This window comes from Prionailurus viverrinus, chromosome D3 (genome assembly GCF_022837055.1).
Source record: "Prionailurus viverrinus isolate Anna chromosome D3, UM_Priviv_1.0, whole genome shotgun sequence".
In the NCBI taxonomy this organism is placed as follows: domain Eukaryota; kingdom Metazoa; phylum Chordata; class Mammalia; order Carnivora; family Felidae; genus Prionailurus; species Prionailurus viverrinus.
Window position 1 is genome coordinate 24,176,684 of NC_062572.1, and position 27,395 is coordinate 24,204,078.

The following is a 27,395-nucleotide window of genomic DNA, read 5'->3' on the forward strand; positions in this document are numbered from 1 at the left end:
CAGGCTGGTACTCAAGGAAGGACTACGAATCCCAGCAAGCAGTTCGAGACTCGAAGTCACAGGAGGAGGAGGAGCTCGGAGCCGTCGGGCCCTGCGGAGCCAGGTACCCTCTTTGGCAGTACGTCGAGGGGCGAGTCTTAAGTCTTCTTTACTCCACGGGAGGACGAGGGCTCTTCTTTCTAAGTCCCTGCCCTCCGCAATGGGCTGCACCACTTAACGGAATGAGGAGTGAATAAAAGGGCCAGAGGGCTTCGCTGCCCAGGTACCTGGCTCATCTCAGCCTGTCACCTTTGTTAGCCCCGTGTCTAGGCCTAGAGTTGGAGTCCTTGGCAAAAGTTGGGTCCTGGGGCTTGGATTCCTTTACTCGGCCTCCGGGGAAGGGGCGGTTCTGTATATGCTTCCTGTTCCCCTCAAGCCGGTAGAACCCTGGCCTGGAAAGGGGAGGTCTGGAGACCACTCATTACTTCTTGGGAATAGAAATAGCAGGGGCTTTGGAGTGCCCTTCGACTGATGTTTTGTGAGCGCTGCCCTAGGCCATGTGCCGGGGACTTAATGGGTGAATAAGTCCCTGCTCTCGTGGAGGGCTTGTGTGTGGACAGATGGGGAGGTGCGGTAACCACAAACAAGTAATACTTTAAAAAGCAAAAGACAGGTTGATTGAGGAGAGTCTGGTGGTACTATTTTAACCAGAGTGCCTAGGGTGACACTTAACCAGGGACCTGAATGAATAGAAGTCCCATCAAACAGGAAAAGGTTGGTGCGAAGGACTTGAGGCTGCGGCAGTCCTGGAGTACTTGAGGGAAAGCAGTAGGGCGGACTGTGAAGAGGTGGGCTTGGGTCAGCTCATATGTGTCCTTCTAACCCATAGTAAGGAGTCTTATTTCTCCAGGGTTTTAAGCTGGGATGTGACTTGATCCAATTTACATTTTAATGTCATCATTGTGGCTGCTCTTTGGAGGGCACATAGAAGAGGGGAAGTTACCGGGTTGGGTCAGTTGGGACAGGATGGTAATTTGGGATATGGATTAGAGTAATGATCAGATCTGGGATGTATTTTGGGAGGTAGGACAGACAAAACAAGCCTTCAGATGCATGTAGGGGCTGCAGGAAAGAGGAATGGAGAATGACATCTCTTAAATTTTTATCTCAACAACTTAAAATCCACAAGGATGACCTTAAATTCTCTTTGGCCATGTTTGGTTTGAGCTGCCCCTTAGTGGAGATGCCAGGAGGCCAAAGGGGATTTGGATCTGAGTTCAGAGGAGAGGCCTAAGCATCGGCATCAGCAGAGGTACTGAAAACCAGGGATTAGAGGCCTGGGTCTGCCTCTGACTTGGAAAAGTAACAGGAATGCCTCACTGGGTATTGGGAAGAAAAACGTGAAAAGCTCCACAGCATGATGAATTACCCTTAATTAGGGTTATTTTCTATTTGAAAAGCATCCTGGTTGCTCCTTGGGGTGGAAAGTTGTGAAGCTTCTAGGAAAGAGTACTTATGTCTTGCTAACAACAAATCTGGCTGGTGGGAAGTTCAGGGGATGGAAGGATTATTTTAAGTGGAATGGGTAGGAAAGACAACAGGGAGTTAAGGTGTGGCTTGTTTTAATTTAATTTACTTTAATTTTATTTTATTGTCTTTTTAGTTAATTCTCATTTTGGAGCAACAGTTTTGAAATACTTAATTTTCTTTAAGCCATTTACTTCAACTTAGAAATTATTTTATATATAACTATAGAAAAATAAGAAAAATGATCTTCACTTTTCCTTTGATGTTTGAACTCAAGTTGAACTGAATTCCTTAAATTCCTTCAAACAGCCCTTTTAACAGCTTAATTACATTCCCTTACACATTTATTTCACTTGTAAATTTAATATGTTTGATTTCCTCTTTAAGTACTTCAGATATATAGCCTAACAAGTATAATTTCCCAAGAATTTCCAAAACATTACCAGAAAATCTAATAAATTAAGCTTACAAACATAATGAATTTCAAGTTCTTATAAACAGTTCAATACTTTTAACAGACTTAGATTCTTTTATGTCACTGGTTCTCAGTCTGGGAAGCTAAAAAAAAAAAATTCAGGTGCCATGTCTGACAAGAAATTAACATATGGGGGGCACCCTTAGTAGCTTTCACAGCACTCCAGCTGATTCTAATATACAGCCAGTGTTTCCAACCATTGCTAACCTCTCAATTTGAAATCAGAAATCTAATATCAATTACCTAACTATATATTTTAACTTCTTTATTTTTTTAAGTTTTATTTATTTATTTTTGAGGGAGAGAGACAGACACACACACACACACACAAGTCAGGGAGGCACAGAGAGAGAGAGAGAGAGAGAGGAGTGAGAGAGAATCCCAAGCAGACTCCACACTGCCACTAACTGAGCTGGCCAGGTGCCCCAGTATATTTCTCAATTCTTGACTTCTGTATGTTAAGTTGGAATTGCAATGTTTTTCTGTCATATACTCAACATGTCTAGCTCTTTTCAATGTTATAGATATTTTTACTTTTTTTATTAAAAATTTTTTTTGTAGTGTTTATTTTATTTATTTTGAGAGAGAGAGAACAAGCAAGTAGGGGACGGGCAGAGAGAGAAGGAAAGAGAGGATCCCAAGCAGGCTCTGGACTGTCAGTGCAGAGCCTGATGCAGGGCTCGAACCCATGAACTGTGAGATCATGACCCAAGCTGAAATCAAGAGTCCAAATGCTTAATGGTCTAAGCCACCCAGGCGCCCCAATGTTATAGATACTTTTAAATACCAAGTATACACTGATTATTACTAAACCTAGGTCAGGAACAGTGAGTTTGATTTATTTTATTTATTTATTTTATTATTTATTTATTTATTATTTTATATTTATTTATTTATAAATTATTTATTTATTTTTATTTATTTATTTTATACAGTGAGTTTGATTTATTTTACTACCTCTATTTTAAATTCTAAACTTACCTGGAGCATGACAGTATACTTAGCTAGTAAGAAAACAGCTTTATCTAGCCTAATGAATTGTGTTTAGCATTCCAATCATGTTGGGTTTACCATTTTAGTGAGCTGAGGTTATTTTTATAATCAGACCGATTTCTGACTGGGACAAGAATCCAGGGATTGTGTCTACTCAGAGTGACTGTCCCCAGCAGAGGCTGCCTTTGGAATGCAGGGAATAGAGAGGTCCATGAGCTGGAGAAGCTTGTTCCCCCAGGCTTTGTTTCTTTTTTTTCTTTAAGTTTTGTTTGTTTGTTTTGAGAGAGAGAAAGAGAGAGTGAGAGAGAGAGAGCACATATGCACATAAGGGGGGAAGGGGGTGGGGGAGGTGGGGGCAGAGAGAGAAATCCGAAGCAGGCTCAGCACTGTCAGCATGGATCCCAATGCGGGGCTCAATCTTAGGAACTTTGACATCATGACCTGAGCTGAAATCAGGAGTCATCAAATGCTCAACCGACTGAGCCACCCAGGTGCTCCCCTTCCAGGCTTTGTTTCTTAGGGGGTACTAGACTCGCTGATTAAAATGCAGATTTCTGGGGGTGCCTGGGTGGCTCAGTCAGTTAAGCGTCCGACTTTGGCTCAGGCTATGATCTCACGGTTTGTGAGTTCAAGCCCCGCGTCAGGCTCTGTGCTGACAGCTCAGAGACTGGAGCCTGCTTCGGATTTTGTGTCTCCTCTCTCTCTGCCCCTCCCCAACTTGTGCTCTGTCTCTCTATGTCTCTCAAAAAATAAATAAATGGGGGCACCTGGGTGGCTCAGTCGGTTGAGCGTCCGACTTCGGCTCAGGTCATGATCTCGTGGTCCGTGCGGTCCGTGAGTTCGAGCCCCGCATCGGGCTCTGTGCTGACAGCTCAGAGCCTGGAGCCTGTTTCGGATTCTGTGTCTCCCTCTCTCTCTGACCCTCCCCCATTCATGCTCTGTCTCTCTCTGTCTCAAAAATAAATAAACGTTAAAAAAAAAATTAAAAAAAAAAATAAATGTAAAAAAATTTTTTTTAATTAAAAAAATAAAATGCAGATTTCTGGGCCCCTCTCCAGATCTGCTGAGTCTGAAATCCTGGAGATCTGACAGAGGAGACTTCATTTGTATTAAGCTCCGCACCAGGAGCCATGGAAAATCTTGAGCAGGAGTCCTTTTAAGAGGGTTGATCTGATGCTGCCCAGGGTGGGGTGAACTGAAGAGGCTGGATCAGGTACTAGGAGGTGAGAACGGGCTTGGGCAGCAGTGATGGTGGTGACAGGACCAGCCTGGGGGCAGAAGAAGAGGGAGGCAGAGGCAGTTCTGAGTCTGCGTTTCTGGTTCAGAAGCCTCATTCATACTATTTTTACCTTTTCTATTTGGAAGCTCTGGCCTCCTGGGACCTGTAACTATCTGATGAGAAACTGTGTCTCCAGCCTACAGCTCCCTGGAGCCCAGATTCTGGTTTAACCAGCCTGTGCTGGGCCAGGTTTGCTTGGAATCAGAATGCCTTCAGCCTTCAGCCAGGGACTGAGGGTAAGATCTACTGTAGATCTTTTTTTTTTTTTTAATGCTTATTTATTTATTTTTGAGAGAGAGAGAGAGAGAGGGAGGCCAGGAATCCCAAGCAGACCCCCTGCTCTTAGCACAGAGCCTGCCTGATGCAGGACTCCATCTCACGAACCGTGAGATCATGCAAGACCTTAGCCTAAATCAAGAGTTGGACACTCAAACAGAATTTTTTGAGAAAATTTAACAGTACACACTAAATGTAGAAACTTAGAAAAATAGAAAAACACAAAGCAGGAAAAAAAATTCTGCACATAATCCTTTTATCCAGATATAACCACAATAAATATTTTGTGTCTGCTCTAGTGCGTGTGTGTGTGTGTGTGTGTGTGTGTGTGTGTGTGTGTTGGGGTAAGAGGTAAAAAAAATGGTATCATATTGGACAAACTGTTGTGATAATGAGCGATTTTTTATTTAGCTATATGGAGTGAACATTTGTCCATGCGAGGGAATAGTCTCCTTTGACTTGGTTTTTTTTCCTCTGACTTGATTTTTAATGGCTGTGTGGTAGTGCATTGAACAGATGTGGCTCATACCCTACTCTTGATGGTTGCCAGCTATGGGATCCCTCTGTCCATTTTTTGTTTTGTTTTGTTTTGTTTTGTTTTGTTTTGTTTTGTTTTTAGGGTAAGATGAGGATAACAGGCTTTGTGCATCGTGTCATTGAACCCCCAGTTTCCCTATCGGGGAAACTGAGCAGCATACATGCGCATAGTGAGCAATGAACTGTCAGCTGTTCTTACTGTTGGACATTTAGATTTCACTTTTAGGGCAAACTACACTGCAGTGGCCATTTTGGTACCTAGATCTTTGAGATCATCTCTGATCATTTGCTTGGAGGAATTACCTGTTGGATGTAGGTGCCCTCCTTGGTGCCCTCTGGCACACAGCTTCTTACCTACTGCTGTTACTAGGGGCACATCTGTTGGCCATCCCAGCATGTACTCAGTACACTGTCTTGTGAGAGCAGGGACTCTGTGTTGTGGGATGTGAACCTCAGTCTGGCAGAGAAGAAATGTTTGGTTAGTGAATAAATGGCAGAAAAGGGAACCAGAGAACTCGAGGGTTATGCCTGTGTCAGGAGAGTGGCTCCTTTGACTCCACTCAGGATATTTTGGGACATGGCGCACTTTATGCCTGTGGTCTTCACATATTTTAAAGTAATTTAGTTTTTTCATTTGTTTATTTCACTGTATTAGTTAGCTATTGCTGCATAACAGATTACCCCAAAACTTAGCAACCTAACACAATAAATATCTCATACAGTTAGTTTCTCAGGGTCAAGAATTTGGGGGGCGCCTGGGTGGCTCAGTCAGTTAAGCATCTGACTCTTGACTTCAGCTCAGGTCATGGTCTCGCAGTTCGTGGGTTTGAGCCCCACATCGAGCTCTGCACTAACAGCACAACTTGTTGGGATTCTCTCTCTCTTCTCTCTTTCTCTGCCCCTCCCCCTGCACGTGCTGTCTCTCCTTCAGAATGAATAAATGAATAAACTTAAAAAAAAGTTATTAAATAAAAGAATTTGGGAGTGCAGGTGCAGCTGGCTGACTCATTTGGAGGAGCAAGTGACTCTTGATCTCAGGGTTGTGAGTTCAAGCCCACACTGGGGGTATATAGCTTACTTAAAAAAAAAAAAGGAATCATATTTTAAAAAGAAAGAATTTGGGACTGGTTTAGCTGGGTAGTTCTGGCTCAGAGCTCCCACTAAGTGGCAGTCAAGCTATCTGCACTCATCTGAAGGCTTGACTGGGCTGGAGGATCCACTTCTAAGCTTACTCACATGGCTGTCAGCAGAAGGTCTTAGTTCCTTACCACATGGGCCTCCGCAGGGGGGGTGGGGGGTGTTCACAATATGGCAGCTGGCTTCCCCCAGAGTAAGTGATCAGAGAAAGAGGCACCAGGATGGAAGGCATATTGTCTTACACCTGATTTTGGAAGTAAATACCATCTTGTCTATTCTCTTAGTGACACAGACCAATCCTGATAAGATTGGGAGTGAACAACACAAAGTGCAAACCCCAGGAAATGGGGGCCACCGAGGCTGGCTGCCACATCTACAAATGTGTATTGAGCACCATTGACATGCCAGGGACTATGCTAAGCGCCTAGTAACCATGATTTAATCCTCATAGTAATCTTATAGAATCATATTATTACTCCCGTCAACCGGATGAGGCCCAGAGTGAGTAGTTTGCTGAAAGTTTCACAACCTAGAAGTGGCAGGGATGAGATTCAGATCTAGGTTGAATGATTAGAGTAAGGATTGGCACGGGTAGTCTGTGTGACTTTGGGCAAGCTCTCGCCCTCTCTGTTCTTCAGTCCATCATCTACCTTAGACCAGCATTTCTCTGAGCATGGTCTGTGGACTACACATCAGAGCTGCCTTAAGATCCTGGTCCTGGCCCAGACCTGCCAAGTTAGAAATTGTTGTGGGTGGGGCCACCACTGCCGTATAGTGCCGGAGGTATGATGATTTATGCACCTTACCCCAGGGGGTGGAACACATAAATGAGGTCAGGATAAGAGAGGTGTATGGTTGCTACTAAGCACTGAGGGGTCTGAGAGAGACCCCTAACATATTGGGGCTCCTATCAGGGGAGACATCTGGATCTTCCTGGCACTTCTGTTGGAGTTGGGTTCTGAGTGGGTAGTCTGTGGGCCACCCCCACAGGCAGCTCTGATGCCATCGACTCCAGACGGCAGGCATATGTGGCACTGGGACATTGCTGTGCTCCTAGTGGGCGTGCGATAAAGCTGTCCTCTGGCTGCTGTTTATTGTTTACCTGGGGTCTGGCGGTGCCATAATTAGAAGAAATGACAGGTGAGCTTGAGGGCAGCATGTGGTGAGCACAAGTCCTAGATAATTATTACAGTGCGCATCCCAGCCCTTGGCTACGGCCGAGCTGTTGGCTTATTTTAGCCTTGTGCCAAAGACAGCTCTGTACCTGAGACACACACAATGAAAGAAACCAAGAATATCAATGAAGCACAAATGTCTGCCCCATGACAGCCTCACAGCAGAGCAGTGGGCTGGGAAGAGAGAGGGTTCGGGGCTCCACCAGACCCCAGGGGGATTGCTGGCTCTGGCTCTCCACGCCTTGGGTGTGGGGTGTCAGCACATGGCTTCACGGCGTCATGGTGAGGTCTCCCCAAGAGGGTGTGTGGGGGTCCTCAGCGCCGCTGGCCCTCCCATAGCACTCAGGTTGATGAGAAATTGTTATCAGTGTCTCTCCCAGTCTTGGCTCAGAGCAAATTGGGAGTATTTCTGAATGTGTGTCCTCATCTGTGAAATGGACACCTTGATGTCATCTGTTGAGCATGAAATAAGAGAATGAAAGCCAAGTGCCTAGCATGCAGGAATGTGATGCTATCTTCCCTCACCCCATCCCACCCCCATTCTCTTTTCTTCGCTCTGCCCACAGTGTCTCCACTAGTAGGTAATCTTTTCCTTGAGCCCAGAAGACTGAAGTCAGGCACCACAGGATGGCCAGGTGTGCTTTAAGTCAACAGAGCAGGGCTCTCTGTTGGAGACAGAAGTCCTGCGGGGAGGGCAATGGTGGCAGCGAAAGATCTGTTTTGGGGACCTAAGGTGTCCTTTTTCTGTATCCCTCCTCGTCCTGGTCCCTAGATCCAAACTTGAGGAGAAGAGGGTCTGGGAACTGTAGGTGAACAGAGGGTGATAGGCCTCGGATTCTGCAGGCTGCTCTTTGGCTCATTCTGCAAGCAATTGTGTGTGCGAGGCCCTGTTCCGGGTGCTGGGGTGAAGCAGGGCAGACCGAACTCTCTACCCTCAGGGAGCCTGTATTCTAGTGGGGAGGCAGGCACACGTGACAGTAAGTCAGCATGTGAGGGGAGATGAGCTGCGGAAAACAGCAAGTTGTAAGGGGGGCGGAAGTACCTGTGGCTGCCACTTTGGCTGCAGTTTTCCATCTGGTGGTCAAGGTAGGCTCACCAGGAGAGCAAGGGAGTGAGCCGCCTGGGTGGTCATAGTACCAGCAGTCACAGCCTCCGTTCTTTGAGCACTGACTATATGGTAGGCATCCTTATATACTCCTGCCTTGGTCAATCCAGTGTAGCAGTGGGGTCCCTATTTTATAGCTGAGGATATATGCAGGAAGATGAAGTAACTTTCTAGAGGTCGCCTAGCTGATCAGTGGCAGAGCTGGGATTCAAACCCACACCTGTGGGCTGTCCCACTAGCCTTGCCTGCTGCCCCTTGGCCATGAGGAGCCATCTTGTCACCTGGTGAAGCCCCCGGGAGCCAGCAGATGCTGTTGCAAACATGGACCTGGTCCCTGAGAGTGGGCCGGTGGCACAGCCTGTGGGGTAGAGCTGGATGGTTTTGTACTGCAGGCAGGGCCCTGCTCTCATGCTGCCGAGTGCGCCAGCCTCAGAGGATGAGGATGAATCACGGCGGAGAGGGCCAGCTTAGTCAGCACCCCATGCTGGTGTCTGGGCGCCATCAGAGGTGTCCAGCTGTCTCCACCCCCCTTCCCTGACCTCCCACTCAGGGCTGCCAAGTGTGGGGGTGCACTTGTGTAAGGACACCTGGCTGAGGGGTGAGTCGGAGTGAAATACGCTCTGTTTGCCAAGTTGCCAAACACGCTCTGGCAGGGCACTGTATCTGTTTAGAGGATTCTGTGCCTGCACCTTTTCGAGGTGTTCCAAGGCACTAAAGAGGGACGCAGTTGGGTCAGGAGCTCCAGAAGTTCACACCTGGCTGATGCCTGGGCGAGGTCACCTTGCTGAAGCCCAGCTCCTGCCCAGGAACAGGGCCTCTGCCTCCGTGGGGACAGGCTTGTTAGGTAGGTGGGAAGCACTGGCTCCCCTGGAGCTGGTCTGCCTCTAGGTGTCTAGATGTCTCAAGACATCCAGGTTTAAATCCAGGTGCCACTGCTTTCTAATTCTGTGAATTCTGTCACCTAGCAGAGCTGGGACTAGAGTGCAGGATCCACTGACCCGTGCTGGACAGCCAAGCACTTCCTCTGTGCCAGATGCAGGGTGGGCAGGGGAAGGAAGGCATGGGTGGACAGCACTGCCTCTGTGGCTCTCCTCCATGATTTGTGCATGTGGGAGAGAAGGGGAAATGTGAACACACACACACATACCCGTAGAAACAGTCCACTCCTGAGGGGCTCATCATTAGACTTCAGGGAGGCTTTCCTAGCAGGTGCAAGTACAGCCACTGTGAGACCTGTTCTGCCTTTCCCGGAAGTGTGACCTGGGGCACCCCACAGCACCTCTCTGAGCCTCAATCGTCTCTTTCACAAATGCGATTATAATACATACCATTTAGACTTTGAAGGGGCCATATGGTCCCGGGGATACAGTGAATGATTAATAAAGGAGAGCTGTCAGTAGGATGATTTTATGGGGAGGAGACTTTTCTAAGTGATTAGGAGTGTGGGCTCTAGATCCATCCTACCTGGATTCTAAACCCAGCTTGGGGTGACTGGGTGGCTCAGCTGATTAAGCATCCAAGTCTTGGTTTTAGCTCAGGTCATGATCTCATGGTTTCGTGAGTTCGAGCCCCGTGTCGGGCTCCGCTGACAGTGTAGAGCCTGTTTGGGATTCTCTCTCTGCCCCTCCCTCACTTGTGTGCCTGTCTCTCAAAATAAATAAATAAACTTTAAAAAATAAATAAACCCAGCTTGGCTGCTTTCCAGTATTGTGACCTTGGCTAGGTCACTTCACTTCTTGGAGCCTCAGTGCCATCATCTGAAAAAGTATAATGGGTCCTACCTTACAGTTTGTCCTGTGCACTAAATGAGATGATGCATTATAAAGCTTTCAGCCTAGTGCCAGCCCGTGGTAGGTGCTCAATAAATCAAATAGTAGGTAACTTTTATTGAGCACTTGCTCAGTGTTGGACATTATTAGTGTCATTTGTATTTCTATTACTCTTTTATTAACAATTCATTTGCATTACCAAACGTCTGTGTCCTGCTCCCAAGCAATCAGCTAACCTGTCAGACCCCTGCCTCACATTCCTGCAGTGAAAGTAGAGGCCTAGAGAGGTCCAAAGTCACACGACTGGCTTCTCAGTGCCCTGCATGATTTTGTCCAGCTAAGTCTGCCGCAGAGCCACCGTTCCATCTCAGTTTCCCGGAGGGACACCTCCCCACCCCATTACTCTCCAGAGCCAACAGCTCCTCAGAGCTTCAAGCTTCGTGAATGGCTTGGTTAAGCACTCGGCCGTTAAACGTTCATCTCTTACAATTTCAATCCAATTCCTATAAGTTTATTGGCAAGACGGGGTGTATTAGAGCTGCCAAATTTAATATATCAAGTCCGTGTGTCTGGGATGCGGTTTCTCAGCCGTAATAGGAGAAGAGAGGTTTTATACGTTTTCATTTTGAATGACTATCTGTTCCTGATCCCATTACAGCCCTTGACTTAATGGCTGCTGTCCCTGTCAGCCGCAGGAACAGCCTTCTCCATCGACCCACCTGGCTGCCTGGACAGTCCAGGGGCTTGTTTGTCTCTGTCTCTCTCCCTCTTCTCTTCTTCCCAAGATACATGCCCCCAATCCATCTGCCCTGTGGTCAGATCCCAGCTGTATCTTTAATTTGCCAAGTCCTGGGAGTTGGCTGTGGGCTGCTTGGGGAAGTCACTCTCCTTCTTCCTCTGGCACTCAGGAACCTGCTCTGGGAAATGAGAAATCTGACTATAGGACCTGAAGGGCAAGGGGCTGGTCTGGGCTCAGCCTTTGTGATCCCACTTGACAGCCCAGAGTGGACCCATTCATCCTCTGGTCTTTCGGCAGCAAACTGGGGGACCAGGGCCAAGGGCTGGCCCTGACACTCATAGATTTGCCTCCTGCCTATGGCTGTGGGTCTCCCGGGTCAGGTGTGGCAGCTGTGGTCACTATGGCTGAGGGGTCTTCAGTCTTAAGGCTGAAACATTCTCATGTCCCTCTCTGATTGACCTGCCCTCTGAGAGCTTAGCTAATCTCTTGGGAAGCTGTTTGCATTTCTGCCTGAGCTCTCTGGCTTCTGTAAGCTTTGAGCTGGCTGTGGAAGTGAGGATACCCAGCAGTGGGATTTTAGGGCACTTGGCTTCACCTTCTGCTTACCAGCTGTGTGACCTTGGACAGATCACTTCCTTTCTCTGAACCTCAGTTGTCCCATAAGGAATATGGGAATTAATCCACTTATTCCTCAACTATTGGCTGCCTACTCTGTACTGTGCACCACTTTGGGTACTGGGGCTCAGCAGTGAACAAAACAAAGATATCCCTGCCCGCCTGGATTTATATTTCTGTTGGGAGAAAAAGATAATAAACATAACAAGTAACTTATTACTTCAAAGGTGATAAAAATGAAGCAGGGAATGGGGAAAGCTAAGTAGAGTGTTCTGCAATTTTAAATAAAGCTGTCACAGGAGATTACTGAGAAGACAGTATTAGAGTGAAGGTTGAAGAAATCAAGTGAGCAAGGAAGGAATCTGAGGAAGAGCATCCAGGCAGAGGGACCAGCAGGTGCAAATGCGAGAGGTGGCAGAGTGCCTGGAGTGTGGGAGGGGAGGAGCAGAGATGAGGCTGATGTGGCCAGATTGGAGGAGAGGGGAGAGAGGAAGTCAGAGTGGAGTAGGGGCAGGGGCAGTGGCCAGAGGGTATAAGGTGTGGTTCTCCCACGCAGCTGCATATGAGAACTCCCTGGGGAGTTTTACAAACGTGCCTGATGCCTGGGTCTCCCCCTCTCCCCACACTGAGGGTCCACTGTCCCTGGCCTGGGCATCAGATTTCTTAAAAGATCCCTCTGAAATGAGGCCTTCTCAACCCGTAATCGGTAATCATTACAGCAATGATTGGCCTGTGTGGTTCCTCATGGGCTGTCCTGGGGTTGAAAATGAGGGTTTGTGTATATAGAGCCTTCCTCACACTGGCCCTCAGGGAGTGCTGGTTTGGTGTGGTGCACTTTGGGCCTTAGTGTGTGGCGTTTCCTCCATACTCCTGACTGAGTGTTTTGTGGCTTCCCAGGCAGTATCTGGCGGAGGTGGCCATGGGGAAGCATTACTTCTGTGACTACTGCAACCGCTCCTTCCAGGACAACCTCCACAACCGCAAGAAGCACCTGAATGGGCTACAGCACCTCAAGGCCAAGAAGGTCTGGTATGACATGTTTCGAGGTGAGTGGCAACTGACCGGGCAGCTGGGCCAATGGAGGCCAGCTCTCAGATCTTTCCGGTTGTCAGACAAGGAAGTACCGTGTGCCAGTGACAGTCTCCACAGCCTAGGTTGGCTCTTTGAATGGCAAAAGAGAGGAGGTTGGGCCCCTAGGGGCAGATGGGCCCTCCAAGGGGCAGTCTGGAATGTGAGCTCCTTCCCCCAGTAATCTTGACTGAGGGCTCCAGTCTGCCAGCCTCTGGGGATACTGTGGCCAGGAAGGAGGCTGTTTCAAGGAGGTGATGTTTGAGCCAACGGCTGGAAAGATAGGGAAAAGCCAGCCACAAAGCCACACCATTTTGGGCAGAGGGCATGCAGAAGCAGGTGGCCAAGAGCAAAGCACCAGGTGCTCTTGGTGCAGAGGAGAGGGGATATGGCTAAACACAGGGGGAGAGGAGGGTAGTAGGGACTGAGGCTGGTGACAGGGCAGGGACCAGATTGTGCCGGCCTGTGGAGGCCACAGTAGGAAGGGTGGTTTGTCCCTAGGGCAAAAGTGGAGGGCAGCCTTTGAAGGGCACCAGGCAGTGGCCAACATGACCAGACCTACAGTTGACAATGATGACTGTCTGCTGCGTGGGGTGCAGTAAATAGCTGTTGAATGACTGGCTGACTGGATGAATAATCGGCTGCCAGAGCCAGGGCTTTTCCGGGAAAGGCTTCTTAGAGCAGGTGCTACCAAAGCAAATGAGCTCAGGCCATAAGCACCTAGCACAGGGCCTGGCACCTTCAAGGTGCTCACTTCAGGGAAGCTGCTGCTGCTGCTGCTGCTGCTGCTGCTGCTCTACTGTCATCAGAACAGACAGGGAGCTTGGCAGTGGGGTGGAGGTGGACCAGGAGCTTCTAGAATGAGCTGGGGCAGGGCTGATGCTTCATTATTTGGGGAGCAGGATTCCCAGAGCAGAAGGAAGGAGATGAGTCTCAGCAGTTGAGAAGGGAGAAGTGGAGACAAGGTTTCCTGGTCTGAGACTCAGAATTTACAAGAAGGGAGTGAGCATTTATGGAGTGCCTGCTGCATGCCAGGTGCCATTTGTGGTTTGTCATTTGCTTTATCAGTAATCCTCTAAGGCAGATCTCCACCCTTCAAGTTAGGATCACCTAGAGACCTTGAATAAAAAACCGCTGGTCACCTGACCCCATCCTCAGAGGCAGGTTTGAGGTGGGGCCTTGGCACATTATTTTCAGATCTCTCAGACTCTCATTTCAGATGAGGAAGCTGAGGCTCAGAGGCTTGGGTGAGAGAGGGTGGCCAGGCTGCTCAGCAGGCCAGGCATGGCTGAGGTCGCAAGGGGCTGGGAGTGGGGGCGGAGGGGAAATCAGCGCCAGAGGTGTCTCCTGGGTGCCTGGGAGGCCTCTGACTCTGGTGTCAGGCAAAGGATCCCTGTGCTCCAAATCCAGTGGGGACTGCTATCTGGCATGGAGCCAGGCTTCAAGATTACCTTGGTGTTTCCTCTTAGCCCCAGATTCTTAGCTGGGAACAGGTGGGACTTTGGGTCTAGGGCTGATTGGCAGAGGCTATTGTATTACATAAAGGAAAGATGAAAGAGTGGGTATCATAAGCCCCTTCGCAGGAGTCCTGTATTCCTAGTGTCTTCTCTCATCCCCAGGCACATTCTGTCCCTTGAACAGCTCTGCAAGGGAGGCTGCGTGGCGGGGGGGGGGGGGGGGGGGGGGGGGGGGGGTCCCACTTAAAGGTGTTGATTTCAAGATCCAGAGTGGTGGATTACTCACCCCGGGGTCCACAAGTTGGCCCATGAGCTCTTTCCACTTGAAGGGGCTTCCCCAGGGCTCCCGCTTACATGAGCAAACTGCACAGCACAGACTTTGGGGAGGCACGTGACGCCCCAGCCTGGGCTAGGACTCAACATTCACTTAGCTCCCAGCTCCATGGCCTTAGACAAGTCCCCTAATCCCCCAGAGGGGCTAACCATCCTTCTGCCATGGCCAGGACAAATATGAGTCCTGGAGCTAAGCTGACTGGCTGTCAGTCCCAAGTTGTCACTCCCAGTGTGGCCCTAAAGCTGCCATGTGTAAAACGGCCCTAACAACAGTACCCACCTCCCAGGGATGTGACAGGGACTCAGTATATTTCATACATGACTGTGTGGCCTGGAAGGGTTCACTCAGTAGGAACAATGTTTATGGGACCACAAAAGGATTGGCCTCAGGCCCTTTATCTCCTGGACTCATCTATTCAGACAGTGCTCAGTGAACACTTAGCATGTTCTCTCCGAGGCAGGCTCTGAAGACTTCCAGGTTAATAAGACAGGACCCCTCTCCTAAGCAGCCTCACTCCCAGTTACAGCAGTGTGTTCTGGGCAGAACCCCTGTCTTGTGCAGGCCTCCATGCCCTGCCCACCTCTCCCTCCAAGCTCCAGCCACCCTGGCCATTGCAGGTACTGTCCTGTCTGTGGGCATGTCTTTCCTGCTATTGTCCTGCCCTCAGCCTAGCCCTTCCATCCCAGAACTCAACTCAGGCAGAGCGTCCTCAGGGATGCCCTCCCCACCCCCTAGGCAAGGTGAGGTCATTTGGCTGAATGCTGGCTGCTCCCATTTATGTCCCCCACGGCTTAGTGTGACTGTTGAACTGGAAGGGAGGAGCAGGTCTGACTTACTGTCCACTAAATCCCCATCCTGGCATGGCGCCTGGCGCACAGGACCAGCTCGGTAAATGTTTGTTAGATGAATATCTTAGTGAACGAGCAAACAAACACCAGGCACCAAAGTGGCTGTTAATTTTGGGAGATGAAGCAAGAAGGACCAAGGGGGTCAGATCACAAGGAGCCTTGAATGCTGGGTGGAGGAGCATGCCTTCTTTATGCGGGCCCTGGGCTAGGGTTCTCAGCCCTGGGTGCCCTTCAGAGTCACCAAGGAGCTTTTAACAATTTTCATGCTCTCCCCCCTCAGATGAGTTAAAGCAGAACCTGAGAAGGATGGGCCTCAGGATTATTTATTTTATTTTAAGAAGAATTTTATTTTTTTAATGTTTTATTTATTTTTGAGAGAGTACAAGCAGGGGAGAGACAGAGAGAGGGGGACAGAGAATCCTAAGCAGGTTCTGTGCTGACAGCAGCACGCCCAACGTGAGGCTTGAATTCAAGAACTGCGAGATCATAACTTGAGTAGAAGTTAGACACTTCACTGACTGGGCCACGCAGGTGCCCCAGAGAAGAAACTTTTTTTTTAATGTTTTAATGAGGCAAAGTTGGACACTCAACCAACTGAACCACCCAGGCGCCTCGGAAGAAACTTTTTAAAGTTGTTTATTTATTTATTTTGAGAGAGAGGAAAAGAGACCGTGTGCTCAGGGGAGAGGCAGAGAGAGAGGGAAAGAGAGAATACCAGGCTCTGATAGTGCAGAGCCCTGTTGGGCTCGATCTCACAGACTGTAAGATCATGACCTACACTGAAGTCAGGAGTTGGACTCTTTACCAACTGAGCCACCCATGCGCCCTGGGATCCGTGTATTTTTAATGTTTATTTATTTTTGAGAGAGACAGACAGACTGCGAGTAGCAGAGGGGCAGAGAGAGGGGGAGACGCAGAACCCGAAGCAGGCTTCAGGCTCTGAGCTGTCAGCACAGAGCCCAATGCCGGGCTTAAACCCACGAATGGCGAGATCATGACCTGAGCTGAAGTTGGACACTTAACCGACTGAGCCACCCAGGCACCCCAGGATCCACATATTTTAAAAGCTGCCTGATGATTCTCCCATATGGCTGGGGTCAAGAACCACCAGCCAGAGACTGGGCAGCCTGGAACTTTTCTCCCACAGTGAGTCTCCCAGCCAGGGCGTCCTGGCTAAGATGCAGGCTCAGACCCCCCACTCAGGCTCAACTGTCCTACCTCTGGGACATGGGGGCAGGACCAGGCAATGTTCACATCAGCTGGGTGAGCTGAGTCTGACAGGCCCAGTGCTGACAGATAGACACCCTCTATCCTGCTGGCCCCACCCAGACCACTCTGCCAGGCCACCCCTGGAGTGAGTCCTTTGATAACCAACTCCTGACCCCAGAGGCCCACCCCTACCAGCTGCCTTGCCCTCAGGAAGAGGAAGGGAGAAGCTCCTATCAGAGTTGGCCCTTACCCAGCCACCAGGAGATCACATGGGAAAGGGCAGGGGCCTTAGAGTCACATGCCAGGGTTAAACCGGGCACTGCCACTTCCTGACTGTGTGCCCTTTCCCCTGTTTGAACTTCAGTTTTTCCCTCTGCAAAATGGGGATGGTAGCACTATGCAGTGGGTTTGTGAGGAGGACATGAAAGAAGAACTGCCACCGTTTGTTGAGCGTCCATGACAGAGGTTCTGAGCCCTGGCTGCATGTTAGTGTCACCTGGGGAGTGTGATGCCAAAGCCACTTCCAGCCCCACATTCCTGGCAATTCTAATGTGCCATGAGGGTTGGGAATCATCGGCCACCTCTGCCAAGTGCTCTGCATCCATTACTTTATTCAATTTTCACAGCAGCCCTACAGGGGAGAATTTTCCTCCCATTTTGCATATGAGGAAACAGAGACTTGGGGAGATTAAGCAGCTTGCCTCTGCAGCCTCTAGAAAAGACACCAACAGGGAAAGTGCCCAGCCCAGGCCTCCAGGGCAACATCAGGGCCTCTGAGTCAGGGCATCTTCCTGTCTTACTCACAGATTTTGACCGATTGGTTCCTTACCTACAAAGAAGCACACGAAACTTAAACCATAAATATATGATAAAAATAAAGGGGGAAAAGTTGGAGGAAACCAGGGTTAAGGTTCATATGCTGTGAAGATTGCTGTGAAGTCCCTTTGAGGCCGGCAGCTGGTCTGGCTCTGAGAGCCCGCAGGTCTCAGGTATAACAAGGGAGCAGAGAGTGACCTGCTGCAGCGTGGCTGTGGAGGGATGCCTGAGCCCCGGGGCTTACTGGTGGGCTACCTGGACACCAGGAATTTTTTTAGTTTTCTATTATTGTAGATTCACAGGAAGTTACAAAGACAGTATGGACAGTGTAGGGTACCAGGATTTTAAAAAACTAAACTAAACTGCCCAGGTGATTCCATTGTTTGGTCAAAGCCAGAACCTCAGACCTAAAACTTGGTTCTTGCCTTTGGCTGGGTCTAGGAGGGGTTGAGGTCACCTGAAGCTCAGATGCTTCTGCCCAGCATCCCCACCTGTGGTCATCCCCAACTGTGGTTGTCTCTTTCTACACTCCTCCGTCGATGGGAACTGTTTCCTTTTCTGATCTCGGTGCCTCTGTGCAACTGAAGTCTGAACCCGGCTCCTCTCTCCTCGCAGATGCAGCTGCCATCTTGCTAGATGAACAGAACAAGCGGCCGTGTAGGAAGTTTCTGCTGACAGGTAAAGTGTTCTACTCAGTTCAGGTCCCTCCAGGGACCAGCATGCCCTGTCTGGCCTGCTTGGACCTCTGCGGAGCCTCTCCCCTTCCCCAGCCACTATCCTAAACCCATTTTGTGGTCTCAGTGCATCAGCCAGCTGGTCAGTTGAGACCTTCCCAGGGGTTGTGCCTTAGGACTTCCAGGGCCTAATCTTCAGCACTTCAGACATAGAATGTGATGTTATCGGCCCAGTCAGAACAAGCAAGTGCTGGGAGATTGCGAGTAAATCTAGGAGACACTGATGGGTGTGATTGATTGGCTGATTAAGTTAGTCTGGGAGTCCAACCTCCTGCTCCCACCCTCCCAGCAGGCAGGCCTGGAGACAGATGGTAACAGGTCTGAGGAGAAGGTTCAGAATTAGAACCAAGGGTGCTAAGTGTTGATTTGACTGCTCAATACCCAGCTAATAAAGATACATATAGTTCAAAGAGATCAAACAAACAAAAAAAGCCCTCAGTAAACAAAGGAACCAAGTGCAAATGAAAATAAAGATAGGAAAAATAAGACAGAGCCCAGAGAATGATTAGTTTCCTCCATGCTTGCTTTGAGTTTCTGTATATTTTCTGAGGATTTGGCCCTGAGCTTCCTAGCAGCCAAGGCAAGGAGGGGAACCATGGTGATTAACATGGTATGTAGCACTGGGGAGAGGTACTGCTATCAGCCTAAGGAAGCCAGGTGTATGGCCACACTCCCCTCAGGAGACAGTGCGACCCCTAGGATGGTCACTAGGCCTGCAGATCAGGGCCTTCCCCCACAGACTTCACCTTGACGTGAAAATGCCACTGGTAGGTTATGCTGGCTTAAGAGACCTCCAGTCTCCTGTTATTTTGAGACACATTTTGGTCTGCCGGTTAAGATTTGGAAAGCCACACTGGGCTTTGGTACCTCCTTGGCAAAGCTACCATTAAAGCCTTTCTGGCGAGCATTCCAGCCGCTCCTGCAAGCCAGATGGGCAGGTGGGCACCAAGCAGAGGGCACAGCATGTACAGTGGCCTGGATTGGGGAAAGAAAGCATGACTCTTTCAGGGGCCCACCCATGATTTGTTGAGGCTGGGGAACAGGGGTTCGGGGCCAGGGCAGTGGTGACAGTAGAAAGCCTGCAGAGGCTTGTGCAGCCCAATCACAGAAGGCTTCAGGATTTGATTCCCAACAGGCTTGTTCTGGCTGCTTGTGTGGGCGGGGCCAAAGAGATTCCAAGTTTTTCTCTGGAGGTGGAGTTGCTACTCTATAGACTCTAAAGCCTCACACCTAAAACTCTGATGGCCCCTCAGCCCTTGGAGGGAGCTCTTCCAAGCCGTGAGTGACTCTGTCTTCCCTGTCTTCTGTTGCAGGCCAGTGTGACTTTGGCTCCAACTGCAGATTTTCCCACATGTCAGAGAGAGATCTGCAAGAGCTGAGTATCCAGGTGGAGGGTGTGTTTTGGCGGGGTCCCTGGGTTGGAGGGGGGCAGTCTGCTGGGGGGATGCCAGATCTGAGGCCCAGGAAGCTGCCCAGTGTCTCCCCACCTCCTCCTCTTTTGTGGACACCTTGTGGGATAAGCTGAGAGCTGCCTAGGTGATGGGGTGGAGGTCAGGAACTGCCTCCAAACCACCCCAGGCATGAGTGGAAAAAGAACAGGGGAACTCCCATTTGTGTTCCTGCTGGGTCTAAAGTGACGAATGGGGCTTCCTGTCCTGGAGCCCTGACGGGAGTGCCTCAGCCTCATCTGGACCCTGCTGGGTGCTCATTTGTGTGTATCATCCCCCCTTCCTTACATCAGGCAGCACCTGTCTCCAGCCCTTACTCAGCACCAGATCCCCTACCTCATCCTGGGGACAAAGGGATAAAGACGACACCTTCCCCACCCTCAGAATTCTCAGGCCCGGTGGCTCTAGGGAAGAACAAGTGTAGCTTCCCCTGTAAATTGCCACGTCTGTCTTTGGGAAATTCACTTGTCACTTCTCCAGTTAGAGAACAAGGACATTTCCACTGAGATGGTCTATTTCGATCTTCTGATGAAGCCCCCACTGAACAGATAGAGAAACTGAAGCTAGCGTAGGGCAGAAGGCCCTCACGTGAGCCCCCAGCAGGTTAGAGGCCAACTCTAGTCTCCTTGGGTGCTGCTGCTCACTCTTCCGTCTGTCCAGGAAGCTTCAGGGCAGCCAGTGAGTGTCCGAGGCAGCCTGGCCTTTGCCCTCGTTCCCAGTGGGACTCCACTCCCCTCTGATCAGTCATACTCTGCGGGCCCTGCCCTGGGGAGCTGATGGCACTGTGGCCACAGCCCTGGCACAAACACAGGGTTTCCAGGAGCTTTCCCAGGGCAGAAGTGAGGCCCCATCGGCCTCGCCAGCGAGTCCTGGCAGTGGTGGTATCTCCAGCTCTTCACTGGCCTAGGCTCTCGGGGAACAGTTGGCCCGTGGCAAGGAAAGCATAGGCCAGTGGGCCTGGAGCTGGAGATGATGCCTGGTGGAGACCCGGATGGGAGAAGCCCCAGGGGGCTGGGAACAGACAAGTGCCCTGGGACCTTGGCACATGACTAACCCTCTTGGAGGCAGTGTCCTGACCTTTTAAATGTGTCTAGGTGTAGAGGCGAAGTGAGATGAAGCATGTGCGGTGCTAGCCCAAGCCTTGGGCCCCCTCGTTGGTCCATGAGTAGGATTGTTTTCCTCCAGCTCCAGGCCTCATCCCAAGTCCTCCCAGAGACCCTGACCCTTCTCACACCCAGCTTGTTTGAACCATTGGCTCAATTTTAATTCAGTGAGCAAAGGTTCTTACAGGACATTTTATGAAAAGAAAAACCAGGAAAACTGAGGCGCCTTCCCCTGCCCAGGGTCAGAGAGACCCGCAAGGGGCAGAGCCAAGATTCAAACCCAGCTTTGCCCTGTTCTGCAGCCCACGTTGCCTCCCTGATCCCGGGTTTGGGCCCCTTCTGAGGACAGGCTCTCTACATACTTTATCCTGTGTTCAGCTGCAAGAAGCTTGGGAGGCAGCCCGTGTTTTATCTCCACTTGATGAGGAAGCAGAGTGAGGCCCAGAGGAGCAAGCCTAGGAAGGTGGCAGCATGGTGGGGACAGCGCAGCCTGTGCTGCACTCCTCAGGAGGTTCTGACTGCTTTGTGGGAGGGTGGGGTTCAGGAGGGGGTGGATGTGCCCCTCACTTGCCTCTCTCTTCCTATCCCCACAGAAGAGAGGCGGGCCAGGGAGTGGCCACTAGATGTCGTCGAGCTCCCTGAGGGCCATCTGGAAGACTGGTTGGAAAAGAGAGCAAAGCGGTTGAGCTCAGCCCCAAGCAGCAGGTACAGGACCTGTGGGTCCCCTCCTCCTATCCCCTCTGGGAGAGTACCCTAGCCAGCCTTCCCTGACCAGCAGCTGAGCAGTCTCCATGAACCGTCCCAGTCCAGGGACCAGACATGGACACCCCCAAAGAACTCCCCATGGGAGGGGCCACACTGGGGCTTTTGGGGACTTGTTTAAAGGTTCTTGTTCCTCGACCTCATCCTCCTGCCTTAGTGGCTCCTCCCTTAATTGGTATCTATGCTGGCTGGTGGGGAGGCAGGTGGCTAAGCTGACTTGACTCAACATCACCAAGTCCATTGTCAGAGGGAGGGGCCTGATTGTGGTTACTGAGGCCCCAGTATGCCAGTCACTGCACTCTCTTCTCCAGGACCCCGGACCCTGCAGATGGGGAAGTGCGGCTCACAGGAGGGTGTGACTTGCCTAAAGGCACACAGCTGAGAGGCAGAGCTGGGAATGCATAGAGATGTGACTGGCTCACTGCCATTGCCTCACTGCCTCCTTGAGGAGGAGGCTGGGGTGGGTCGGTCCAGCTGCTGCCTGGGTCTGGCACTCAATATGTTCAGAAGTGGGTGGAGCACCCTGAGTCGGGGGCCCTCAGGTTTATGCTGTATGCTGTCCCAGGGCTCCTGGGCTCTCCTACCAGGTGTTGAAGGAGACAGAGGGGAGGAAGGGGGCTAACAGATGTGCTTGTGAGTTGCCTGTGACTTTGTAGTTTTCTGCACTGGGCTGCCTCATTTTGCCTATCTTGCAATGGGGCTTCAGACCCAATTGTCTCTGTGGTGTGGTCTCCTGCAACAGTGGCCTGGCCTGGGCTGAGGGAGCCTGGTTGGACAGTAGGGAGTGAGGCCTTCTCTCTAGGCTCCGCCAGGAGGTGGGGCTAAGCTTCTTGTCTTCTCTGTGCCCCGATGAAAAGAACTTTTTGTTAAACTATTTTAAAATTAACTTTTAGTTGTTTTTTAAATTTGTTTTAAATCTGTGTTGGTTTTGTCCCCCACCTTAAAACAACATAGTACAGACGTGACTAATTTGTTGGATGGAGTGTGATGTCCCTCCTTTCTGGTCCTGTCTGAGGTGGTTGTGATTTTGGTCAGGGGAGCACCCTGTTTGGGACTGGTCCGGGAATCCATGTCCTGAGCCCCAGGCTCCACCAGCTGATGTGTCAGAGTGCTGGGGCTGGTTGGAGGCACCCAGAGAGCTCCAAGGCCTTCTCCGCTCTTCTACTGCTTGGACCTGGCCACCCATGGGTCTCAGCAATCTGCTCTGACTTGGTGGTCCTCTGTTGGGAGTGAGCACCAGAGGCCTGGGCACCTCCTGAGCATTTCCAAGGGCCCAAGGAGACCCAGTGCCTGGGCTGGCTTGAGCACAGGCATGGGGTAGAGGTGGGTGCCCTGAAGTCCCTCCCTGGGGACAGATGTGTCCCACTGCTGTCCAGTGCAGGAGCCTGTGACCATGAGACTCAGAGGACTGGGGGTTGAGACGGAGAAACTGAGGCTGAATAATGGGCCTAGAGTCTCAGGTAGAGGTGGTGACCACATGATAATTGGGTGTGTTGGTGCTGTGGTGCACCTGGCCTTTGGCCCTGGGCCTTTAGGGGGATTGGTGCCCCTAGTTTATGGCTGAGGAATCTCAACCTCTCCAGGAGCTTGTGACTGTCCTGGTCACATACCTGCTATCTCTCTCAACTGACACTTGAGAGAGAACTTAGGCCTCTCTTGGTCTAGTACCTGGGCTACCTCTGTCACCATGTTTACGGCTGGCCGAGGGGCCCTGTCAGCTGGAGGTTTGGAATGGTAGTGGCAGTAGCCAGCTGCTGGGATGGCAGTAGTGATTTCTGGAACAGAGCCTCCAACTAGGGACCACCCAAGACTCTATGGAGTCTCAACCTTGTCCCTTGTGCCCCTCACCCTCTGGCCACACAACCTGGCCCCATCCAGAGGACCTGCTTTTCCCAGCCACCACTTGTTCTCTGTGCCCATGTACCTTTCCACCTGCCTCCTGAGGGTTCAGAGCCAAAATGAATTGTTCTGGGCAGAGCAGGCCTGTCTGGCCTTGAGAAAAAGGTTGTTGGAAGGGAAGTGACCATTTATTATTACTTCTGCTATCACTGCTTCGGTCTTTGTAAGCCCTCTTCTGTAGTGTCTCATGAAAAATAATGCCCTTATCCCACAGCCCCTGGCTTTGGGGTCTGTTCCTCCACTCACAGCCCCACCCTACAGGGTCAGGGGGGATAGATTCAAGCCCCCGGGCTGCCTTGTTCTGTTCTCTGAGTCTCTTACCCTGGAGGCAGCCCTGCAGAAAGTTCCCTCTGTGCCTTTCATCCACCCCAGCTTTCCTGACGGCCACAGCAGCCCATCCTGCCTTCCCACCTCTCCTCTGCTCATCCGCTCCATCCTCCACACAGCAGCCCCAGCCAGTTTCTAAAACACTCCCTGACCTGGCCCCGGCCCCGACCCCGACCCCTGCACCTTAGAGATTCTGGACTCTGCAGCCCGGCTCAACAGACCCCGGGGAACTTCCCTGCCACCTCCCCAGCCCCAGAGTCACCTTCTCACCTCTCCCATCTGCCCTCTGTCAGTCTCACTGGATGCTCGGCAGCTTCTTGGATGTGGTGGGATTTTCGTGCACCTTGTAAATGCTATTTCATCTGCCTGGAACTGCCTCCCCACTTCTGCCTGGCAAAGTCAGACTCATTCTTCAAGCTTTAGCTAAGACATCCCCCCTGACACGGCCCTGAGCTCACATTGTTGTCATTTGGGCTTGGCGCAGGCTCAGGACATGTTGACTGCATGTGAGCATTTGGGGGAGCAGGGTCTCTGGCCCCGAGGACTATTCCCTAGATGTGTTGTGGGCCCCTTGTGGAGACGAGTCTGATGGCTCCGCTTCTCTGGGTGTCTGTTTTCTCCCCTGAGGCACAGGGTGAAGATGGCTGCCTGGTCCACGTACGTGGGGCTACCCAGACTCGAGGGCCCCAACCCCACGGGCTGAGCAAAGCCTTTGAGGTAAACCAGGCCAACCCTCCTCGTAAGGTGGGTGGAGGCTCTGTGAGGCCCCAGCCTGGCACACTGTGCCATCCCCTTCAGCAGACTGACCCTGAGGGATCTGCCAAGAGCAGACAGTGGCAGGAGGGAGAGGCAGGCCTCAGACACACAGACTAATCCCCCGGCAAGGCCAGTGCTTGTCCCTGTTTTCCATTGTTGGCTCTTCAGATCGTGATTTTTATCCCTCTTAATCTCCCTTTTTGCACCCCTCTCTGGGCTGACGCTACTGTTCAGCCCAGGTGCCTCCCTAAGACTCTTTTCTTCTGATCAGAACCATGGCTGGGGAAAAGCAAAAGACAGTTGCTCCTGTCCTTGTGCTGGGGGCAAACAGGCCACTAGAGAGGCCACGAGCAGTCTTGTGCACCTCAGTGTCCCTGTGTTGCAGGGCTGAAGGGGTGTGCCCCAAGGGCTCAGTGGCCCAAGGAATGTGTCTGTGTCTGAGCACACAAAAGGGGTACTCTTATCCTGGTGGGAGGCCTCAGCTGCCCAGGAATCTGCCCCATCTTCTAGAGAAGGGTCTGAGGTTCATGGGAAGGGGCTCTCCAGGATCACACCCTCCCCGCGGAGAATTGCAGTCACCTTAACCCTGTGGGAAGTCTGGAGTTGGCTGGCAGCTGGGCTCTCCCTTCTGACAACTGCGGAGCCTCCCCCACTCCCACCCTTCTCTGCGGCTGGTGGAGTTTATGAAGTCTCCCCAATGTCATAAATCATCCCGGGAGCTGCTTTCTGCGCTCTCCAGCAGGCAGCAGGCAGCTAAGCAGGGGATTTCCCTGGCCTGAAGTCTTCAAGTCAGCTCTGTAAGGCGGGTCAGGCCCCGAGAGGGGCACGCTGGGTGGCTGCAGTGAGGCAAACTCCCTGGGCTCCTGACCCCAGCCCCCACTCCGCCTCGGAGGCCTGAGCCCTCTCCAAACCTTTCAGAGGGCCCAGGACTTTCCCTTTCTGCAGAGGGCCGGCCACTGGCTCCAAGCCTGCTGGAGGTGCCAGGGCATCACCTCCACTGAAAGCTGGGTCTGCAGATTGGGGGGCAGTGTCTGCAGCCCACGAATATGTTGCCCATTAGCCCCTAATCCCCTGATCCCAGACTCTGTCACTTGGGCATGTGACTGACTCTGTGTACTTCAGTTACCTCATCCATAAAATGGGGTTCACATGAGGATGCTTGAAGTTTCTCTAGACGTTGGTGTCTGGCCCAGAGTAGTGCCTAGTCAGTAAGAGCACCCAGCATTGCTCTTTGTCATCAGCAGACATTCACTGAGTAGCCTTCTGGGGCCAGGCCTGGCTCTGGGCACAGGGGGCGGGGGGAGGCAGATGGAGCCCAGCCCTACCCCTTGGTCTCTTCCATCTGAGAGCTCCAGTCCCACAGGGGAGACTTGAGCTCCCAGGTAAGTTCAAAGTGCTCCATAGCCTGAGAGGGTCAGTGCAGCCCTGGAGTAGCAGACGGAGTGGGAATTAAGTCCAGAAGCACTGGAATGTGGGACAGTTGGTGGAGGGAAGCTGCCTCCCTTGGGACAGAGTGGCCCCCAGCTGAGCACCCAGGGTGGATGCTTCAGATAGGCCCTGGGTTCCCAGGTGGCCTCCAGGGTGGTGGGCCTTCAGGGGAAGGAGAGTGAGTAGCATGAGAAATGAGGCTTTTAAAAAAAAATTTTAGACAAGTATTTTTTTCTGATTTCAAAGGCTTGCGTGCTTGTAAAACTTTTCTTGAAAAGTATAAAGAAGTAAAAAAATCACCCATAACTACACCACGCAGATAGAACCACTGTTAACATTTTGCTGTGTCTTCCAGGGTTTTTTTTTATGCATTTATATATGTTATATATCTTTAAACAAAAATAGTATCATGCTATATACATTATTTTATAAGCTGCTTTTTCTCTCTACTCACACAGTACATCATGATACCTTTCCTTATCAGTGCATATAAGTCTGCCTTAAAGTTTATGCAGGCTGCATAGCATTCTGTGCTGTGGACGTGCATGTGTATTTAATCAATCCCCCACAGGTGGACACAGGTTATTTCCATTTCTTGTAGCTCAGTCTCTGCCCACAGCTCTGCTATTTCCTTGGGCTCCTTCCTAGAGGTGAGGTTGCTGGCTCAGAGGGTCTGCATGTTTTTGAGGCTCTGCCTTCCAGAAAGGTCTTGCAAGCAGCTGACCTTTTCCATAGCTGGGGTCTTAAGGAGGGGGAGCTGGGGGAAGGTGCCCCAGCCTGGGCCTGGGCTGTGCCCCATTCTAATTCTCTGCCTTTCTCCTTCTCTCTAGGGCCGAGCCCATGAGAAACACCATCTTCCAGTACCCCATAGGCTGGCCACCAGTCCAGGAGCTACCTCCATCCCTGCGGGCACCCCCACCTGGGGGGTGGCCCCTGCAGCCCAGCGTCCAGTGGGGCTGAGCCCCTCATCCTCATCTGACCCCCATCTGGTCAGCGTTTGTGTCAGTCACGAGAAAGATAAGGGCTCATACTGGGGACACCGAGGCCCGCTCCCGCTGCACGCTGTGGAGCCTCTGAAACCATTGGCTTGGCCTGGCTTGACTGAGGCCCCAGAGTCTCCCTACCAGGTACAGCCCTGGTCCTAGCTCTGCTCCAGGCAGCTCTACCCTCCCTCCCTCCCCCATGGGACATCTTGAGAAGATGGGTGAGAAAACTTCCTTCCGGATGTTTATAAAGAAAGTCTTTCACCATGGTGATGTGGCTTCCTCCTTGTCCGGTGCCCTCAGCTCTGTGCCCTGGCCCCTGGTTGGAGGACGGGCAGGACTGGAGTAGGTGACGTCCTCTGCAGGGCGATGAGTGCTTGCTGCCCGTCTCCCTGGAGGGCCGGCAGAGGCTCAGCACAGCTGCGCAGACAGTGCGCCAGTGTGGCTGTGATAAGTGACTCCGGGTGTGGGAGAGGAGCTCGAGGACCCAGTCTGCTGTCCCTGTCCCCATGTCTGCCCATGCTGAGCTGGTGCCCGAACGTGGGGCTTGGTGGGAGCTGTGTCTCTGGCCTAGATGGTGTAGAGAAGTTGGGGGCCCCAGGTGGACAGGACCCGGA

The 27,395-nt window shown here is 51.3% G+C and overlaps 1 protein-coding gene across 5 annotated transcripts; it reads left to right on the forward strand.

Moving 5' to 3' along the window:
* Positions 1 to 27,047, forward strand: ZMAT5 (zinc finger matrin-type 5). 5 transcript variants are annotated; one of them, XM_047827075.1, is made up of 7 exons: positions 1 to 103; positions 12,504 to 12,652; positions 17,954 to 18,016; positions 19,386 to 19,466; positions 21,217 to 21,328; positions 24,245 to 24,328; positions 26,626 to 26,760. In XM_047827075.1, the coding sequence occupies exons 2-6, from the start codon at positions 12,526 to 12,528 to the stop codon at positions 24,312 to 24,314; spliced, it is 453 nt and encodes a 150-aa protein (XP_047683031.1). In that variant the 5' UTR covers positions 1 to 103; positions 12,504 to 12,525; the 3' UTR covers positions 24,315 to 24,328; positions 26,626 to 26,760. The 5 variants fall into 5 exon arrangements, with proteins under 5 accessions (XP_047683031.1, XP_047683027.1, XP_047683029.1 ...); XM_047827071.1 differs by lacking the exon at positions 24,245 to 24,328 and having other exon boundaries at positions 22 to 103; positions 26,626 to 27,047; XM_047827073.1 differs by lacking the exon at positions 24,245 to 24,328 and having other exon boundaries at positions 74 to 118; positions 26,626 to 27,047.
* The last annotated feature ends 348 nt before the right edge of the window (positions 27,048 to 27,395 follow it).